The sequence below is a fragment of the Phocoena sinus genome, chromosome 2 (genome assembly GCF_008692025.1).
Source record: "Phocoena sinus isolate mPhoSin1 chromosome 2, mPhoSin1.pri, whole genome shotgun sequence".
Taxonomy (NCBI): domain Eukaryota; kingdom Metazoa; phylum Chordata; class Mammalia; order Artiodactyla; family Phocoenidae; genus Phocoena; species Phocoena sinus.
In genome coordinates, this window is record NC_045764.1 from 70,334,651 (window position 1) to 70,356,523 (window position 21,873).

General features: G+C 50.2%; 1 protein-coding gene across 1 annotated transcript in view; it reads right to left on the reverse strand.

Moving 5' to 3' along the window:
* Positions 1-21,873, reverse strand: part of ANKDD1A (ankyrin repeat and death domain containing 1A) — a 51,205-nt gene that overhangs the window by 16,882 nt on the left and 12,450 nt on the right. The window contains 6 exon segments of the mRNA XM_032624557.1: positions 2,380-2,478; positions 3,149-3,253; positions 8,017-8,115; positions 12,380-12,529; positions 14,929-15,031; positions 18,365-20,175. Of these exon segments, the coding sequence (XP_032480448.1) occupies positions 2,380-2,478; positions 3,149-3,253; positions 8,017-8,115; positions 12,380-12,529; positions 14,929-15,031; positions 18,365-18,402 (594 nt within the window). The 5' untranslated portion in view covers positions 18,403-20,175.

The following is a 21,873-nucleotide window of genomic DNA, read 5'->3' on the forward strand; positions in this document are numbered from 1 at the left end:
GCTGGACGTGGCCAGCCCGAGAAAAGGTATGTCCCTACAGAGGAACCACAGATGGGGGACCAGGACAAGGACCCTGGAGGGATCCACAAAAGCACCCAGAAGGGAGGACCCAGCTTCAGCCATGTATCATGCCCAGAAGGCCATGGGGACGATCGAGCTGAACCAGTGCTTTCCTCTGCCCTGGCCTGTCTCAGTACCTTCCCCAGAAGACGTTCAGTTTAGGCACAGATATCTATAAAGGGCCCAATGAGGATGTGAACACATACAGAAGCCAAAGCAGTACTTAAAGTAGTTAAAAACATACCCTGCCCCCATGATAGATAAACACACACACATAAACAGCTATAACTATCTTACAGGGTCAAGGAGGAAGCATCTACATTTCCTTTATGATCATCATTATATTATATTAATAAATAAAATTAAGTTTAAAAAATCCCCTCAACAACTTTTTTCGGCTCTTCTCCCACCCGCTCCGTGGTCGGCTCGCCACAGCAGGCAAGGGTCAGGCTGTGGGCGGTGTAGCCACAGCCTGAAGTCTCTGTGTTCAAAGAGACCGGAAGGAAGTGTGTGAACATTGGGGTTTGGCACGTGCCCCCAGTTAGCAGAGCTGTGGAAACAGGGCAGGGCTTCCCTCTTCCTTCTGGATTATAAATATCTACTTCCTACCCTTTGAAGCTGCAGATGGCACGGACCCCCTGCCAGGGTCCTCACACTCTGCCCAGGCAGGACAGGGGGCTGGGTGGAAGGAGGCCTTGGCCTTGGGCCTGGCCTCTCCCCTCCACCCGTGGGGACATCCAGCCTCTCCACCTCGGTGGGGCCCTGTCAGCCTCTCCTTGACATTTCCGAAGGAATTAATCACTCTCTCCGGGCTCTCAATGCCTCCCTACCATAGCACCTGCAGTGTGAGGTATGTTGTCATCTGTTCTGACAGGTCTGTCCCCCTACACGGGCTGGCGGGTCCTAGCACGAGTCAGGCCTTCAGTGGCCCAAAGCCTTGAAAAGCGTACTGTGCCCTCTCCCCAGATGAAATTCAAAATGAAAACATTCCTCATTGGAAAATACAACACTTAACAGGGACATGTAATTTTAAAAGCTTCTTCCTAGCATTTCTGATTGCAAGATTCTGGGTGAGTTCACCAAAGCTGAACTTTTCTTGCTTTCTAGTTTGGTGCTTCTGCTCTCTTGGGGCCCTGAGTACATCTTTTTTTTTTTTTTTTTTTTTTGCCTCCTGGGTAGATGTGTCCTGGCAAGGGTCATGCTTTACCCCTGTCCGTACTCCCAGTTCCTGGCTCAGGGCCTGGCACAGAGCACAACCTGCTCCGCCCGTGTTTCTGAAATGAAGGAAATCAGCCTGATCTGAATCTCAGAACCTAACTTAGCCTTTTCATCCTGAAAGGCTGAGTGTGGGTGGACAGATTTGGTGCAGACCCCCAGGGCTCAGGGCCGCAGGAGGCAGCCTGATGAAGGAGGAGCACAGGGGGGCATCAGGATGCTGGCTCCAAACCCAGCTCGACCTCTGTCTTGCTGTGTGACCTTGGCTACAGTATCCCCTTCTCTGGGCCTCAGCTTCCACATCTGTAAAACGAGAAGGTTGAACTGGCCCTTGATCTAAGATCCTGTGATTCATTGGTCTGTGAGCTCTGTCACTAGCTTTGTAAACAGAACTCCTTGTATCCTAGCCAAGCATATTAATCAGAAAATTAACAGTGGAATTCTTCCCTTTGTTGGAAGCACTGTTTAGAATTTGCTGCAACACATTTGCCTAATGATTCGCAATGGTCCATTGATACAAGTCATTTGTAGGGTAGTCCCCTTGGGTCCCAACCCCTCATCTATTCTCAGATAGGTGAATTCCTGCTTATAAGCTCTCTACCCTGAATGAACTGCTCCCTCCTCAGCGGTCTCATCCTACTTTTGCCATAATCATAGTAGATTACTAAAACACAAAGAAAGCAAATAACCAGCAGGCATGTGGCTACCGTCCCCCAACTCCTCCCCATTCCCCCCAGCAACAGACATCCCCAGTGGAATCACAGCCCTGCTCAAACCCACTCCAGGCATCACTACCAACCTATCAGATTTGCCATCCTGGCTCCCCACATTGGCTCACAGCTCTTTCCTAGGATTGTGGTTGAATTCCTTGATTAAGAAACTGTGTCTTGGGCATCTTTGTGCTCTTCACCCATAGCACACGGCTGGCCCATAGTGTGTGCTCAAAAAATGCCTGCTGCATGAGCACCAGACACACGCTGCTCTTTGGGCCACCAGCCCCTCTAGCACGCTGCAGGTGGCAGTAGACACAGGTGAGCTGCCCGTGACCACCCCGGTCAGCAGCCCAGAGCCCGGCCCTCCCCCTGGGACCCATGGTCACAGTACCTTGTCTTTGACACTGTGGTCACAGCCAGAACCCACAAGGAAGTCCAGAGAATCCAGCTGCCCGTGCTCTGCAGCCCAATGAAATGCTGTCCTTCCCAGCTGGTGGGGGAGGAGAACAAAGTGAATCTTCCTCGCCCTGCCCACCTGGCCTCAGTTTCCCAACCACACTGGGCTTGCAGTGCTCCAGACACTCTCCCCCACCTTGCCTTATACACCCTGCCTGGAAAGCCCAGAACATCTTCCCAACAAGACCCCACTTGGTGGGTCCCTCCCCCACTGAAATCCTCCTGTGTCTCCTGAATAAAGGACCCATTTCTGAGGCTGGGGGTTGAGAGCTCCATGAAGGCCCCTAACAACCTCTCAGGCCTTCATTCCCAAGATTCTAACCCATCTGAATTCACACAGCAAAAGCCCTTTTCCTCTAAAGCTCTAGCAATTGTCTCTCCATCTGGAATGTCCTTTGCTTTCTAATCTTACTGATGAAATCTATTCATTTACCAAATTCCACCTCCTCCAGGAAGCAGAAAGCACTGTCTCCCTTCTCTAACCTGGCTAGTCCATATGAGAGTCTCTCTGAGGGATCTGACCATGTGCTGCTGGCGTCCTGCTCATTTGTGCCCTAATGCCCCTTCTAGACCAGCAACTCCCTGAGGTGGGGTCCAGTCTGCACTACCCATGGCTCAAGGGATGCACTCAAGGAATGTACAGGAGAGGCCCCAGGAATCCCAAGCCCGATGGGAAGGACACACAGCCTTGAGGCCACACTCACCTTGTCAGCGTGGTCCAGGGCCACGTCCTCCAGGTCCTCTGTTATGAACGCCAGCACTGGCACATGGCCTTTTTGGGCTGCACAGTGCAGTAAGGTCAGGCTGTCCTGGAAACAAGGCCAGGGTGATCCCTGCAGTCTGCGAAGGGAGGCCCTGCTCACGCACTAGCTGTCTCCCAGACAATGAGTGTTTAGGATCAGAACAGCTTTCCAAAGGAAACCACACTGAAAATGGGGATAGGCCCCTGGGACATCCGCAGGACCCACTTAGTCTCGCGGGGTCTGGTGGGACTCAGGATGCCAGAGTTCAAATCCCAGCTCCAGCATTTATCAGCTCTGGGGTCTTCGGCAAGTTACCTATGCCTCTCTGAGCCCCCATTTCCTCATAGGTCAAGTTAGGATAATACAGGCTTATTGTGCTTCGCTTTATTGAAGGTCTCTTAGCCCCAGAAGCAATATTTAAGTGAGGGAGGTTTGCAAATCCTATGTTTATAGTCCAGAGCTTCTACCCTGGCCTTGCATTACAGCTAGATTATTTGGAGTACTTTTCCAAATAGACTGTAACCATCAATGGGTCATAAAAATCAATGGAACAGTCTTCTACATCTTGACAGTGGTTTGGGTTACAGAGGAGTAGCACTTGCCAAATTTCAGTGTGTAGGGACTTCCCTGGTGGTGTAGTGGATAAGACTCCACACTCCCAATGCAGGGGGCCTAGATTCCATCCCTGGTCAGGAAACTAGATCCCACATGCACGCCACAACTAAGAGTTTACATGCCACAACGAAGGAGCTGGCAAGTTGCAGCTAAAATGAGGAGCCCTGGAGCCGCAACTAAGGAGCCCGCAAGCCACAACTAAGACCTGGTGCAACCAAATAAAAAAAATATATATATAATTTTTTTTTTTTTAAAGACTCAGCTTGGGCTTCCCTGGTGGCACAGTGGTTGAGAGTCCGCCTGCCAATGCAGGGGACACGGGTTCGTGTCCCGGTCCGGGAAGATCCCACATGCCGCGGAGCGGCTAGGCCTGTGAGCCATGGCCGCTGAGCCTGCGCGTCCGGAGCCTGTGCTCCGCAATGGGAGAGGCCACAACAGTGAGAGGCCCGCGTACCGCAAAAAAAAAAAAAAAAAAAAAAGACTCAGCTTGTATTTCATTGTATACAAAGAATTTGAACTCTAGTTACTAGTATGCATGCTGACATATTTAGAGGGAAGTACACTGATGTATGCAATTTATTTTGAAATGCATCCAAAATCTACAGAGAACCCTAAAAATTCATCAATAAGAAATTACCCCAATTAAAAAATAATCTGCACACCAAAGAAGATATATGGAATGGCAAATAAGCACATGAAAAAATATATGACATCATTAGTCATTATTGAAATGCAAATTAAAACGACAAAGAGTTTCTAACAATAGAGTATGGAAAGGGAAAAATGCTAACATACCAGTGGAGAAACCTGGCCGACACCACTTTAACCAAGTGATCAAGCTTGATATTATGATTTATAATAAGAAATATATATTCGGTCTTTGTCCTGGCTCCTGGCACAGAGTTCCTAAAACCCTAGGAATCTCCTAAATGGTAACAGTGATAAAGGTGTCTTTTATGATGTTAACGAGGTGACTTGAAGCCCCTAAGTAAATAAAGGATGGGGGCTGGTTGCCGGGGGAGCCAACAGTGATTAGAGGGTTGGAACTTCCAGTCCCACCTCTCCACCTCTGAGGAGAGGAGAGGGGATGGAGGTTCAGTCAGTGACCAAGGGCTGAGAATTTAATCTATCAAGTCTATGTAATGAAGCCTCCATTAAAACCCCAAAAGGACAGGGCTTGGAGAACTTCCAGGTTGGTGAATCAGATCACATCCATGTGCCAGATCCCAAACTCCATGGGGACACAAGCACCTGCTGTTCAGGACCTTGACCTATGCATCTCTTCATCTGGCCATTGATGATTCATATCCTTAATATCCTTTGTAATAAACCAGAAATATAGTAAGTAAACCGGTTACCTGAGTTCTGAGAGCCGCTCTAGCAATTAATCGAACCTGGGGAGGGGGTTCTGGGAACTTCTGATTTACAAGCAATTATATAGCTAGGCAACCACCTGGGCTTGTGATTAACATCCAAAGCGTGGGCAGTCTTGTAGGACTGAACCCTTAACCGGCAGAATCTGACACTATCTCCAAGTAGTCTCAGAAATGAGTTAAATTTGTGGACTCCCGGTCAGTGTCCACGGGGAACTGAGTTAACTGCTTGGTGACGTGGAAAAAACACGCATCAGAATTGGTGTCAGAACTGGATCAAGAGACCATCACCAGTGACGAATCACAATGGTATCACATGCCCCCTGATAGGAGGTAATGAGAAGGGCATTTGACCTGTGGGGTCTTCTTCCCCAAATTCCATAACCCCAATCTAATCATGAGAAAAACATCAGACAAAACCAAATTGAAGGATATTCTACAAAATACTTGACCAGTACTCTTCAAAAGTGGCAAGGTCATGAAAAACAGGATGGACTGAGAAACTGTCCCAAGATCAAGCAACAGGACTGTGCTACTCTTCACATCAAGAGGAGGAATCCGATATTTTCCTCCCCCTGAAACGAGGCTGACCCTATGATGGGCTTTGACCAGTAGAATGCGATAGAAGTAATATCTCAAGAAACCTTGCTACTTCTACTCTTGCTCTTTTGATGTCCTGGGGCTGTCACAGAAGGAAGTCTCCATGAATGTCAGCTACCACCTGGAGACACTGGCCACACCATCCGCGACGTTCCCTCTTCCTGCAGAGGCCCCAGACATGTGCTGACTGTGTCCTCATAAGTGAGCCCAGGCAAGGCCGGAGGAACTGACCAGCCAATGATATTATGAAAAATCATAATGTTACTTTAAGCCACTACATTTTAGAGTGGTTTGTTACCAAAAACAGAAAACTAATATGCAGTGGACCTGCTTAACTAGAAGATCCACTACTCAGAGCCCTGCCCTCCACACATACTTAAGACCTCACCTCCCTCATTCTAGAACACTGAGGCTCATTCTGTGTTGATAGCAAATTTCATCGCCAACAGCTACTGGATTCTGCAAGACCACTGAGACTCTCTCTAAGGCTAAGCCAGACAGGCAGGACTGGACAGGAGGGCCCTCAGCTTGAAACTGGGCTTGGATCCCACACTCTGGGCTTGGATCTTGTGGCCCATAGCCTAGGGGTATCCTTCACTGAGAGCTGTCAGACATTTCTACCACTGCCAACAAGATCCTAACAATGGTATAGGGCAGACCTCCTGTGTGCCATGGCCCTTTTTGGTGTCTGGTGAACACCCATCTATTATCTTACAGTTCTGGAGGTCAAAAGTCTAAAATGGGCTGGGAGGGCTGCTTCTCATCTGGAGTTTCTGGGAGAATCCATTTCCTGGCCTTTCCAGCTTCTAGAGCCTACCTGCATTCCTTGGCTTGTGGGTCACATTACTCCAACCTCTGCTTCCTTCAATCACATCTCCTTCTCTGACTCTTCTGCCTCCCTCCTTCTTTCCCCTAAAAGGACATGTGGGCACATGTGGATAATCCAGAATAGTCTCCCCATCTCAAGGTCCTTAACTTAATCACATCAGAAAAATTCCTTTTGCCATGTTAGGTTCTAGAGTTCACAGGTTCTAGGGATAGGGATATGGACATCTTGGGGCAGACAGTATTCTGCCTACCAGAAAAGAAAAACAATGATATTGAAATAGAATTATCAAAATATTAAAACCCAAATTTTTTATCTAGTAGCATATGTGCTTTATTGATCCATTAAACAACAAGATCTAGGAAAGGTCTAATAACTACCGCCATGATTTCAAGGTAATGATGAGCGTAAACAGTATTTTGAGATATGCAAAAACTGTAATGTGATATGAAAAGAGCTACATTTTGTCTTAGAGACAATGTCACAGGTAATATTAATTCTACCTGCATTCATCATGGAAAGAAATGCTAAAATTTTAAGCAGAGGGCAGTTTAAAAAAAAAAGGTCCTTGTTTTCCCTTCAAAGTTCATGGATCCCCAAATTCTGTCTCTCTAAGGACCAAGGTTGAGAACTCCTGGCTGAACGTATTTGGCCCAGAAATGTTTGCATTTTCATAAGGGCCACCAACCCCCTAAAAGTTGAGACACCAGTTCAGGGATTCTGGGCACTCTTGACTCCCTGGGGCTCTCCTCCCTCAAACCATAGCACACACCAGTGAGCAACGGGGGACTGCCAGGGTCGCTAACATGCCAGGCACTGGGTCAGGTACTTTAGACACAGAACTGCAATTACTTCTGCCTCAGCTCAGAGATGGGTACTAGCACCCCTATTTCCAAATGGGAAAAGTGAGGCTCAGGGTGGTAAAACAATTTGCCCAAGGTCCCAGAGTTTGGTAAATGGTGCTTTGCTCCTTCTACCTGGCCATACTGACCACAGGGGAGCCGGGGCCCCATGGGAGGGAGAAGGTCCTACCTCCTTCTCATTTAATCTTCTGAGAGTGTTTCTTTAATTCCCCTTTGTGAACAAGAGGCTGGCCAGAGGACTGGGGACTGTCCCAACATCACAGAGTGGTAAAGAGTAGGGGGATCAGAAGCCAGGGGCTTTCAATGCTGATGAACGAGGCATCCCCAGGCCCTTCTCCCAGCCCCAGTGGAAGTAGTGAGGGTTCCAGCTTCACAAGGCTGAGCTCAGGTGGGGGTTCAGGACACTTCTCAGAGGGTCGAGGCAAGCTGGGGCAGACAGAGACACATGAGGGGACAGAGGGGGCAGTGATGGGGACAGGCAGCAGAGGTGGGGGCAGCCCTGTGCAGCAGGAGGTAGAGAGGGGGCAAGTGGGCTGCCAGCTGAGGCCTTACCTTGTTCTTACAGTGGATCTTGGCCCCGGAGTTGACCAGGATCTGGAGGATCCGTAAGTGACTGCACCAGGCAGAAAGGAGAAGCGCATTCATCCCAAACTAGGGGAGAGGACATGGGGGGGGAAGGGAGGAGACTATGAAGGGGCGTGGCTGTGCCACCTGGGCCCAAGTGTGTTTTGCACAATCGTGTAACCATAAGGGACCTTAAGTTTCACCCAGGCTGGGGAGCTCTGGGCTTTAGGAATTTAGAGTCCAGGAAATTGTTTTAAACAGAGGCTGATATACTATTGCAAACATTTCCACCCCCCAGTTTTATTGACAAATAATTGACATACATCACAGTATAAGTTTAAGGCATACAGCATGATCGTTTGATTTACATATATTGTGAAATGATCACCACAGTAGGTTCAGCTAACAGCCATCTTCTCACATAGATACAATAAAAAGAAAGAAAAGAAAAAAGGGAAAAAGATTTTCTCCCTGTGATAACTCTGAGGATTTACTCTCCCAACAACTGCAAACTTTTGTGGGGATACCGAATAAACCTTAAAAATAAAAGAGCTGCCATCTCCTCTCACCACCAGTTCACAAAGATGAACCGTTTTACCACAAAAAAGTTTGGAAGGAGCTGATCTCAGAGTATACTCTTTCCAAATACAGCTTCATGAAACATACACTCCATTGTTCTAATTTTCTGATTTGCTGTGACTGGTGAAGACCTCACCCTGGACTGGCATTTGAGAATCAACTGTTTGAATCTCCTGCAAAACATCCACCAGGCAGATGGCTTAGGTCTGTGCACATGAAGGGACGGCATCTCGCCGCTGCACAAGACAACCACTGCACCGTCAAACACTTCTCACCGTGAAAAGTCCCTCCTCATGCGGAACTGAAATCTGCATCCCTGTGCTTTCCACCCTACTGGCCCTTTGGAGCAACTGAAAATACATCTAGGCCTTCTTCTGATGGCAGCCCAGATCCTATTTGCAGGATGCTCTTCCTCAACATCTGCGAAGTGTTTCCAGGTCACCAGAGCCCCTGCACTGCCCTCCACCTTCGTGGGGTTCTGCATCTGAGGGCAGGCTTCATCCCCACCTCTACTGAGTCTTTCCTTCTCTGTGAAGAGCACCCCCAGGCCTCCAAACTCACCTCCCAGGATGCACTGACAGCCAGCCGCCCTCTTAGAAGTGGTTTCTCTCTGTCTTTCCTCGAGTGTGGTGGGATGTGGCAGGGTCTGAGCAGAACAGAGGTCTGGGAGATCATCACCACCTTCTGCCTACAGACTGCACTGGCCTCCTTCAGCTTTGGGCAGCCCCAAAGTTTGTCTCCAAGTTGGGCGTTCAAAGACCAGAACATATTTTCCCACAGAAACAGGGTCATGTGTGGCTCTGGGTCCCCTGGTGAGGCCAACAGCCTGTCATTCATAGAATGAGCCCACAGGGTGACCTGGTACTGATGGGCCACAGAATCTCCCCACAAGCATAAGCAGGCTTGCAGTGGGAAAATGCTCCCAAGTCCAGCTGGGAGCAGAAATGCAGAGCCCACCTCAGGAAGGGCTAACGGATCAGTGTCCCCTGATGTGTCCTCATCCCCAGCACACTCTAAGCTGCCAGAAGAACAGGGTTGGCCTAGTCCTGAATCCGCCTCAATTTCACAGTCTGGACCTCTGGGGGAAAGGGTGCCTCACCCCAGCACCTGCACAGAGCATCCTAGTCACAACCACTTCCCCACTTGGCTCCACAAAGAGCTTCTGGGGGAGCACCAGGAAAAGGGGTCTTAGTGGCTGGCACCAGAATCCCTCTTAGGGACAGAACTGGGTTTGGGTAAAAGCTGTGACAAGTGGTTGGGATGAAAGGTGAAACCCAGAAAGGACTGACTGGGCATGATGGCAGGAATTTGGAGGCAGGGCGGGGACAGTGCAGACAATGACAGCATTGAAAGTGGGGCAGGGGAAGAGGCCAAGTCCAAGACAAGGAAAGGACCAAGGGACTTTAAAGAACAGGAATGGCACAGAGAACAAAATTGTGGTTGCCAAGGGGGAGGGGGGGAGGAGGGAGGGATGGGCTGGGAGTCTGGGGTCAGTAGATGCAAACTGTTACATATAGAATAGATGGACAAGGTCCTACTGTATATATAGCACAGGGAACTATATTTAGTGTCCTGGGATAAACCATAATGGAAAATAGTATAAAAAAGAATGTATTTATATGTATAACTGAGTTACTTTGCTGTACAGCAGAATTAACACAACATTGTAAATCAACTATACTTCAATTTAAAAAATAAATTTAAAATAAAGAAAAAAAGAAAGCATATGGTAAAGGAAAGAAAATAATAAAGAACAGGAATGTCAAAGACAGGATTTTAGGATTTTTACATTGTTTTTGTGTGTAATGTAAATCCCCTCCATCTCTTATTTTGGAAAGCCTGCCCCACATCAAAGTGTGTGAATGGAAAGTGGGGAGAAGGACTGTGATCCATGTTAGGGGTGATGCCAAGGTAGAGACAAAGGACTATGTGCAAAATTTCAAGAGGACGGCGAAAACCGAGCAGAAGCTGGAAGTGAGAGTCAAGAGTGACCACAAGAATTTAAGCCCTTCCTCCTGAAACCTTGGGAAGCTGCTGGATCCACCATAGCACCTCAAATGGGGACTAGAGTTGGTCTCAGCTAGAACCAAAGAGGCCAGGAGACCCAGCACTGGCTCAGAGCTCAGCTACTGGTAGAATATCAGTAACTGTGGGCTTGCTGGCTGACAAAGGACAGAGTCCAAGGGGAGAAGCCCACAGGAGCTTGGGAATGAAAAGGGTCAAGGCTCAAGGCTGGGGGAGGAGAGTCATGGGAGACAGAGCCTCTTGCCAGTTCGAACCCCAAGATATCTCACTGTCCTAGTTCCAGGAACTATCTAGGACAGAGCCCTGTGGCTTTTCACTAGAGACCTTCCCCCCAACAACAGGATTTCCCTTCTCCAGTGTCTCCTCTACCCTCCTGTTATTAAAGCAGGCACGCTTACCAGCCTTCTTATTTTTCAAAACGTATTTATTGCTGTTTGCAAAGGAAACAGAGAAGATTTGTAAGCACCCTCTCTTACTATTCTCCCTCATATCTTCTTTTCTCACTCAGTCCCTCAAGGAAGAAATAACAGAGCATGGTGGTGATAGTAAGGGTCTTTTTTAAAATTTTTATTTATTTATTTATTTTTGGCTGCGTTGGGTCTTCCTTGCTGCACGCAGGTTTTCTCTGGTTGCGGTGAGCGGGGGCTACTCTTCGTTGCGGAGTGCGGGCTTCTCGTTGCTGTGGCTTCTCTTGTTGTGGAGCACAGGCTCCAGGCGCACGGGCTTCAGTAGTTGTGGCACATAGGCTCAGTAGTTGTGGCTCACGGGCTATAGAGCGCAGGCTCAGTAGTTGTGGCGCATGGGCTTAGTTGCTCCGCGGCATGTGGGATCTTCCTGGACCAGGGCTCAAACCTGTGTCCCCTGCATTGGCAGGTGGATTCTTAACCACTATGCCACCAGGGAAGTCCCAACAGTGAGGGTCTTTGTGGGCAAAAGGCTGATGCAAGAAGTTCCAGTGGTTTATTGGGACACTCAGACTAAGGAAACCAGACACTGTCCTTCCAGGGTCATCTCTAAATGAGGTCTAAGCAGGAGCAGGGAGGAGATGGGGTGAGGGAGTGGGGAGGTAGGTGTTGCTGCCCCACCCCCAGCCCTGATTTGTAATCAAGCCCCCTTCATGGTGGGTCCTCAGAGCAAAGAGAAGTCAGGACAAAGAAAAGTATTTCCATGGAAGCTAAGTTTCTGCAGAGAAGTTTATAATTTTTTAAAAATGTATCCCTGTCAAATGCTGTTGTCAGATTCAACTCTTTATCCAGACCCGTAGAGATAAATTTGTAGACCTTGTTACTATTCTGCTCTCTCTCTTAGCAGTGTGCTCCCTGCCAATTTGTTAAGTAAGACTGTTAGTCTTTATCCAGGTTGTGGGTTAGTGTTTGTCAGGGCAGAGCCCTGTGGCATATCATGAGAGACCTCCCTCCCGATGACTTTACTAATGAGGCCTTTGTCAACCCACCCAATTACCTGTTCTATAGCCCATGTTTCTCCCTGTTCACATGACATCACGAGGGACTGAAAAGGCTGAGAACTGAAAGGCCCTTGAAAATGAAGACATCTTTATGACTGTGCAAAGGGAAAATAGGATTGGTACACTGTCACTGGCCCCTGAAGACTCACCCACTGCCCAGCCTGCACCTGTTCGTCCGTGTATCAGTGACAACCTCGGCAATGACAGCTGGCTCATAGACCCAGAATGAGTTCTGATGCCCCTGCCCCACCCTGAGACAGACAGGAAGACGGACATGCGCACACAGACATGCCTGCGTGAGGGGACCCGTACCAGATCCTCATCATCCACAGCAGCCTCGTGTTCCAAGAGCAGCCGCACAGCCTGCTTGTGCCCTGCGCCCGCAGCCCGGTGCAGGGCCACCCTGCCCACCCGCCAGGAGGGAGAGGAAACCTGTGAGGCACCAGCTGGCTGCCCGGCCCACCTCGCACAGCCTCCCTACCTCCCGGCCAGGACAGCTGGTCTGCGGGGTGGAAGGACCTTTGCTGGCTCTGGTGACCAGTCGGCTGGGGCCACAGCCCCACTCTGACCCCCTCCTCTTCCACTCTGCAGCTGCTGAAATGAACATAGTAAAACACCATGTCTAGATCCGTCTGTCCCCCACCTAAAACTTTTCCCAGCTTCCCACTGCTCTTGGATCAAACGCCTAAACCTTGGGCCTATGAGGCCCTGCATAGCCTGGCACTGCTTCTCAGAAATGCCAGACAACATCCTGTCTCTAAGTCTGTTCCTGTTGCTCCCTCTGCTGGGCAGCCACCTGTGTCTGAGGATTATTTTCCAAGTCCCTGAGGAATCCTGAGTGCCTGGGTTCTGTCCCCTCCTTCCTTCAGAACAGGGTTGAAGGGTTCTGACCTACCCCCCACCCTCAAACTCACTGTCAGACTGCACTGGCAGTTCACCCTGGTCTCTGGCCCTCAGCACATCTGAGCAGGCCTGGGGGAAGCCAGCCTCCAACCCATGAACCCACTTCCCTCCACAGTTTTCAGCATGTGATGGGGCAACAAAAGAAAACACTAATTTTCTGTGTGGTATCTCTGGGGACGAGTTGTCCCTTCCTTTCCCATTCTGTCCCCTCTGCCTGAAAACACTGCCCTTTTTCACTGGCTCCCACAAAAATGCCACTTCCTTGGGAGGACTTCTGGCCGAGAGGGCCCCTCTGACGCCCACATGCTCTCAAATTGTGACAGTGGGAATGAACTATTTGTGAGATACTCTATTTAATGTCTGTTTTCCCCCACAAGACTATCAGCTCCAAGAGGGCTGGGACCATGTCTGCCATGGGTTCTGCTGTCCCCATCACCTACCACAGTGCCAGCACAGAGTAAGCCCTTAATACTTATTGAACAAATGAATCATTCAACGAGTAAATGAATGACTGAATCTGGCATTAGCATCCTATCATCCATAAGATGCAAGTTCAACTTGCAAGTCCATGTTTCCTTGCAAGTGCTTGTCCAGGAGATGAGACCAAGGCTCCAGTCACCAATAATGTGCTGTGTGACCTAAGGTGACTTGCTGCCCTCCTCTGTACCTGCCTCCATCTATAAATAGGACCAATCCTTCCTGCTCTCCTCCCCTCTCCAGGGGTGAGTGAGAACCACCAGGAAACAGGTAGATGAGTGCTCTGAAAACCAAAATACACCAGACACACCCTAGAATTCCTGCTACTATTACTGAGCCCTAGGCAGGCTGTGAAGACCCAAGTTGTACCCCTGTCACATCAAACCAGACAGAGGATAACTGCTGCAGTCAGGAATCCTGCATCCAACCCTTTCAGCCTCCACTGACCTCTCACCCAGGCCCTGGCATCTCCTCTAAGATGCTCCTGACAGCTAGAAGCCCCAACACATGGAGAGGCTACCCCACGTGGTACCCAGGCCCATCCCCAGTGTCCCCAACCAGAAGAATGGCTTTTCCCTCTGCCCCCTTCTCCAGCAGGGCTGCAAACCACCCCACCTGCACCCTTCCCTGAGGCCTGGTCTGCCTCCTCACCAGGCCAAGGGCAGGCCTGGGCCCACAACAGTTTTACACACTCAGTAGGCACAGCAGGCCCTCAGAGAACTGAACTGCCTAGGAGACATTCAGGCCAGGGAGGGGCTGTTCCCCAATCCTCCTTACACAGTGTCGGGGGTCCTGCACCCCTTTTTGTCCACACCGTGCGTCCTCTGGAGAGGCAGCTCCATGAGGCTGCCCGCCGGAACCACGTTGGGAGGATGCCTCAGGGACCTGGTGGTCCAGTGGTTAAGACTTCGCCTTCCAGTGCAGGGAGTGCAGGTTGGATCCCTGGTCAGGGAGTTAAGATTTCACATGCCTTGTGGCCAAAAAACCAAAGCATAAAACAGAAGCCATATTGTAACAAATTCAATAAAGATTTTAAAACAAAACACTGTAAAAAAAAAAAAAAAAAATTGCAACTGACACATCAGCCTCCCTTGGTCCAGAACCCCTGGACTTCTGACCAGAGGCACCAGGCCACGTTTGTCTCTCCAGGTGCCTGTCCCTATCTGCCAGCCTCCGACTCCTGACCTTTGACCCCCATGCCTCCTGACTCTAAATCTGTTTCTTGGAGGAGCCTTCTGGATGGGTCACAAGGATTAAGAGTTAAGAGCGCTGGAATCCTGACCCTGACTTTGGGCCTCAGAGATTTTGAGACAAAGTGGTCAAGGAGGCCAGGGCCTGAGCCTCCCCCAAGTTAACACGTGCCGATGTGCCTGCCCCAGGCTCCGGGAACTGTCCCTCCTGTGTGGAGGTGACACTATAGCATTATTCCCAGCCGGAGCCCCTTTACACACGTGATTTCTGGCCCTGATGTGTACTCTCCTCCCGATCGGCTCCTTCATCCTCCCTCCCAGGGAACAGCCCCTTCCTGGCTTGAATATCTCCTGGGCAGGGGGTCTTCCAGCTCAGAATGGTGGGTGGATGCTTCTCCTCTTTCTTAATGTTGGAGACTTCCCCAGACAGGCTGCTTCTCCTTCCAGCGCACCTCATGTCCACGTGACCAGGACTCGGCAGAACCCTAAAGCTGGGAGACCGTGGGCAAGACCATCCACAGGAGCCAGGTGTGTGCCCCTCCCCTCTCAGAGGTGCCCTGTCATCCAGTTGTCCTGACTGCTATTGCTGTTCTTGAGGAAGGAAATGCAATTCATTCCCACTGGAGTCGATAACCACCTTTCCCATGGCTCCATCAGTGAAGAAGGCAGCCAGGATTTACCGAGCCACCCACTGCGTCAGGCCCGGGCGAGGCCAGAGGCGCGTGTTCACCCGGCTTCTTTGTCCTCGTCCCTCCACCTCTTCTCTCCTCATCCCCTAATCCTAACCAGCTTTTGCCTCCTGGTTGTGGGGCCCTCTCTGATTGCCTTCTCTGTGGTCTCTGCACTCCTCTCATCCTTGTCACTGCACCTTCATCTCAGTCTCAGACTAGAAGGAACCTCCAAGCCCCGCTTCCAGCCCCTTGCCATGGCCAGCGGTGGGCTCAGAGGGTTGGTGGCCAGGCCAGGGGGACTCAGGCCTGATGACGTAGTCCAGGGCTTATCTCACCAGAACCCCATGCTGCTGTCATCCTGACTGCTCTTGGCTTATAAGGATGTCCTGTCTCTTTGGCTGGACCTCAAGCTCCTTGGGGGCTCTGGCCACACCTGACACTTGCCAACCCACCCACACTTCACAGTGGGCCCAAAGCTGAGCACATGGAGGAATCCACAAAACTCTGCTTCCATGAGCGACACTGATAATCCCCAAGCTGACAGATGCCTGTCCCCACTTCAGAAAGGCTTAGATACACAAGCACAAGGGACAAATATTGGGTTGGCCGAAAAGTTCGTTTGGGTTTCCCCATAACATCTTACAGAAAAACTCGAATGAACTCTTTGGCCAACCCAATATTGGCTGGCCCTTTGCACAATCAGTACAGGGCATGTAATTTGAGGTTTTACTGCGGCTGAGCCTACATCCTGCACATTTGGTCCACTACAAATGTCCAGACCCAGCCCCTCTGTGTATCCAGGGACAGGTCGCCAGTGTCTTGGCAGGGAAGGCTGTCACATTAAAGTGACAGAGAAGACTGCCATCAATTTGTTTTTTCCAGATAAATTCCACGTGGCTTTCCAAATACAGGAGAGGGTTTGGGGCTTTCTGAGGCCTCACAGATGCAACCTATGGACCTCAGAGCTGCTGCCCTGTGGCTGAGCCATTTCCTGGCTGTGTGACTTAGGTTACTTAATTTTTCTGTGCCTCAGTTTCCTCATCTGCAAAATGGGGACATGAGCTGCCCTGCAGGGTTATTGTAATGATTGGATGTAAGTATGTGAAAAGCTCCTAGCATGGTATCTGGCAAATAGTACCATCGTCATCATCACTATTATTCCTCCAAAACAAAGGGTCAGAGAATAAATTCTGGCGGCCAGAGACCTGGGGGTTGGTGGGGCTTCCTTCGTTCAGGGCTCTCTGAGCCAGTGAAGCCCCAACCAAGGAAACACCCTCCCTACCCACCTCCCTGCACTGCTTTTCTCCACACCACCCCTCGCCACTTGCCTATGCTATATTTACATATTTATTAGCTTTACTGTCTGCTTCCTCCATTATAATATAAGCCCATGAAGGGAGAGATTTTTGTCTGACTTGTTAACTACTATATCCCTAAATTCAGGCCCTGGCATATATTTGCTGAATGAATAAGTGACACACAAGTCATTAAGTCTCTTCAGGGCTTTTGAACTATATAAGATGTGGCCCCAGCTGAGACTCATTTGCTCCCTGGAAAACCAAACCACAAGCTCAGGTAAATGGCAGGAAAGAGGTGTATGCGGACAGGGAGAGCTTCATGTCAATACTTCAGGGGAAAGGGGGAAACATCTCCTTCCAAGTGTGGTCCCCATTGATGGCGCCACTCTTCCTCACCCCTAAAAGGGTCTGCCTTTCCTATAGGGGAGGAGAGGGCCCTTCTGGAAGAATCCCTCTCAGATCTCAAACACCTCCGGGAAGCAACTGTGTCCTGAGCATTCCTTTCCTTAAACTCTTGGACGAAAACCACCATGATCCAGGTTCAGCAAAAGATCTGGTAGTTCAGGCGTAAGCTTAGGGAAGCTGGGGTTTAGTTCCCGCACTGCTACCTTCTAACAGCAGGAAACATCCCCCTTGGGGAACTCAGTTCCACTGTAGAATCAGGGGAGGGTGAAAAAGTGATCTGTAGAGATTCCTACCAGCTCTGACTCCCTTTCTCTTGACGGAAGCCGGGAGAGTGGCCTGGTTTGTGTTGGCAAACAGCCAAGAGCCTGAAGAAGAGCATGGAGGCCCTGGAGAGTGCCAGTGAAATCAACTTCAGTCTCATCTCTTCCATGCATCTCAATCCATGCATCCTCTTTCTGGCCACAACAGACACACACGGCACTCTGGCCTCTGAGCCTTTGCCTATGCTGGGTCCTCTGCGCAGAATTCCCTCCCACGCACCCCAATGATCCATTGCTGCACATTCTTTAAGGGCCTGCTCAAGTGATGCCTGCCCCAAGCAGGACCCTGTACCTGTCTGAAAGGCTTAGCACCTGATAGAACCCCCACTCCCATCTGCATCCCAGTGAGGAAAATGGCACAGTCCTTCTCTCCCTTTACCAGGCAGTGCAGCCAAAGGTCCCCCAAGCTGGCTGATGTCCACAGGGATGCCACTGCCTGGCCCAGAGGCCCTAGCAGCCAGGCACACTCCTGGAGGGGCCTCTGAGGTGCCCTGATCCCCCCTGCAGCACACCATACCTCCTCCACTCCCCATCCAGTCCTGACATTCTAAGGGAGCTGGGACCCTCAGCATTTCTACCACTTTAAGGCTGTGTGACCTTGGGCAACTTGTTTAACCACTTTGTGCCTCAGCTTTCTCTTCCGCAAAATGGAGATAACAGTAGGTCCTACCCAGAAGGCTGCCGTGGAGATCAAATGAAGTGCCAGCCCGGCTCAGTCCGGTACACAACGTAAGCACCCAATAAAGGATCGTATTCCCATCTTCTTTCGAGCTAATGTCTCCTCCACCCAAGCTCCCCGCTCCAGGGCGGGCAGCACCCCCAGTCCCGGGTGAGCAGCCAATGTCCCCTCCGCCAGGTGCGAGTTCCTCTCGGGGCCACAAAGAAGCCCAAGACGCAGGTGGCCACGCGGACCGCGCAGATCTCAGGCTCGGTCGCCCCCGCTGGGTTGCGGCGCATCCTCTCGGCCTCTATCCGCCCCTGTCCCGGCCCCCGCCCCGCGGACTCACGGCCCTGGGTCTCCCACGCCAGCTCCTCCTCCATGCCGCCGCTCCGGAGCTCCTCTGTGTTCTGCCTGGTCGCGAGCGGCCCGTCGGCCCGACCGGGCCCAGGAGCTGAGGGAGGAGGAGCTGAGCCGGGGGTGAGGACGAGGCTCCCGGGAGCGTCGGAGTGCAGGCGGCAGCCACTCCTCCAGAGCCCTCGCCCCTCCTCGGCTCTTGGGTACGATGCGGGCGCAGCTGCTCCGACCTCCCGACCGCCTCCCCTCCCGGGCCAGACTGCGGGTCTCTCTACGGGCTCCCTCGACCAGCCCACGGCCCAGCGGTTCGGAGCCACTTGGGGCTCCGCAGGTCCCCCTGGGAATGTCTCCTCTGCGAGCTGTCCCAGCCTCCCGGTCCCGGATGCACGACCTCCCGCAGGCCCGTGGCTCGCGACTCGGGAGCCTGGTCTGGCGCCCCCAGGCGCTGAAAGTCAGACCCCAAGCACTTGGGTGGGCATTTAAGGAACAGTAACCTCAGCAAGCCTGCAGGCATATGAAGAGATGGTCGGATTTGTTCATGATCAGAAAAATACAAATTAAAATGACAGTGAGATACCACTTACACCGATTAGACTGGCAAAAATTAGAAAAACTGGATAATGCCAAATGGTGGTGGGGAATGAGGGGTGTCATGGCCAGGTGCACTGCTGGTGGGGGTAGCCTGGGACAGCCATTCCGGCAAAGAGTCTTGGCAGTAATGAGGGAAACTAAACACAGCGAACTCTGACCCTAAAAGCCAGTTCCTTCTCTTGCAGGCTCATCAGGAGACATGTAAGAGGATTTTGTTGCTGGGTTGTTTTGTGGTTACTGGGAGCTGGAAACAACCTAAGTGTCCACACTGGGGGAGTAGATGGATAGGTAAAATGTGGTACTACTACGCAACTACAGATGCAAGGACCACGTGTATTTACAGCAACATGGACTGAAACACCAAGTGCTGAGCAGAAAGAGTAAAACAACCAAATGAGACCTAAAACACGATACCAATAAAAATGCTTGCACACAAAACAACACAGATTTGCAAAGGTACATACAGTACAAACAAAAAGATACACATTAAACATATCAGAATGGGTTGTACTTCAGACCCTGGGGGATGTCCATGTCTTCTCTTCTTTGCCTTTTAGGCATTTACAGCCTCTTTAGATTTGGGGATAGTGGGGTCCCACACATCTCTATCCCAAGGCAAGAAGTCATTGCTATTTCTTGTGGGATCAGAGGAGGACAAATATCTTTCAGTCATTAGTGTAGATCAGAAAGGCTTCCTGGAGGAGGAAGTACTTGGAATGGCCTTTGAAAAATAACATAATGATAATAGCTAACAGTTAATGAGCCCCACGGTAAGATTTTGTGTGGATTATCTCATTTTGTCCCCCAAACCACCCTATGAAATGGACATTATCACCACCAGATTATGGGGGTGGAACTGAAGCACAGGGAGGGTAAATAACTCTTCCTACCCCCACAGTAAGTGGTGAAGCCAGGGTTCTAACCCAGCTGGTCGGATTTAAGAGCCACAGCATGAACATCTGGTAGGTGGAAAGGACACTGATGGAGCCAAACCTGCAGACAGCTGGTAGTTGGTCACTCTCCAAGCCCTGGCCTCCCTGATGGATGCAGAGGTGCCAGGGAGCAGTTGGCTGGCACAGCTGCCCAGCTGCCATCCTTGATGTCCATGGTCCTGAACCAGCAGAATGAAGTGACTGCTGCTTTATCATCTTCCTCCTGCAGCCACTGCTGTCTGGAGATAGTCTGTCTCCACACCTTCCCTGGGGCACCTGGAGGTGAGACCCAAGTGACCATGAGTCAGTATTAGAGAAACCCTTGGGAAGTGGGTGACTGACAGAAGCCTGGCTGTCCCCACCAGACCAGCCGCCCTGACCCAGGCTAGGCCACACCCATCCAGTGCTTCCAGGTAAACCCAGAGGTTTCTATGGGCTTCCTCTAGGAGGCCTCCCCAGCCTTCAATGATCCCACATTCTGGCCAGGGATTTTTAAATTCATTATCCCACTTAATCCTCACAGCAATTCTACAAAACAGACATTGTCACCCCTATTTAATGGATGAGGAAACTGAGGCTCAGAAGGGTCCAATAACTTTTCAAGGTCACAGCAACAAATAGTAGAGGCTGGATTCAAACTCACTGCACACTTCCATTTCGGTCTGGACCAAACTGGCCCATTATCCAACCTCTTTTCATCCTTCAAGTTCAACTGCACAGCACCCACCCCTCCCAGGAAGGCTCCCTTGTAGATGCCATAACTAGCTGGTGATCTAGGTCAGTCCCTTCCCCTCTGTGGGCCTCGGTCTCCTAAAACCACTGGGTTGGAGGTGGGGCCTGTGAGCCATCCAGCCCTGATGGTCCATGGTTGGACAAGGCACAGTGATCTTTCCTAAGATCACTCAAGTGGGTTGAGGGCCTCTAGCACTGGTGACAGGTTTCTCCACAAGATGGCCCTCCTGGTTTTTCTTTGTTCTTACCTCGTATCTTAAGAAATTAGAGAGGGTTTCTTTGTTTTACAAAATAGAACTGTGACTTGTGTTTCACAATCTACCTAGTTGATTTCATGCTCCTTTGTTATTTGGGTGACATTCCGTTAGAAAGACAGAATCCCAGGCCCCACCCCAGACTGACTGAATCAGAACCTGCATTTCCACAAGACCTCTGGTGATTCCTGTGTACATCAAAATATGAGAAGCACTGCTCTAAGTTGTCAACGCTACTTCATTCCAATCCGTCGTTTTCGGGCTTTTATGCCTATTTTCCCAAGCAGGTCTAATCAATCTCTTTGAGCTGTCGTCATTTCTTGAGCAACAGCTGTGTACCAGCCACTGTATCAGTTCTTTATCAGCATTATTCCCTGTACTCTTCCCAACCTCCCTATGATGCCTTTTCTTCCAGAGAGAGGTCACAATTTGTAATTTTGGAACACACAAATAACACTGGGTCCACCTATTCCCACTCAGAGCCCAATGCCCTTTCATTTCATACTCAAAAGAATCACTAGCATGGTTCCAAAGCCTTGAAAAATAATGCAGGGGACTTCCCTGTTGATCCAGTGGGTAACACTCCGTGCTCCCAATGCAGGGGTCTTGGGTTCGATCCCTGGCCAGAGAACTAGATCCCGCATGCATGTTGTAACTAAGAGTCCACATGCTGCAACTAAAGATCCCACATGCCACAACGAAGATCCCGTGTGCCGCAACTAAGACCTGGCACAGCCAAAATAAATAAATAAATAAATATTTTTTAAAGAAAAAAAAAGAAAAGGAATACAAGCGATATTGTCTTTGTCAACAGTTTATTTAACATAGGCTCACTGCAGAAATCATAATAATTTCACAAGCTATTAGCATACAGGATAATGTCTCTTAAAAAGCCAATAAAGAGGGAGCCATTTTCAAGAATACAGCATTGAGACAGAAGTGCATTGTTGAGACCATCTGGATGGTCTACATGAACCCAGTTCAGGCC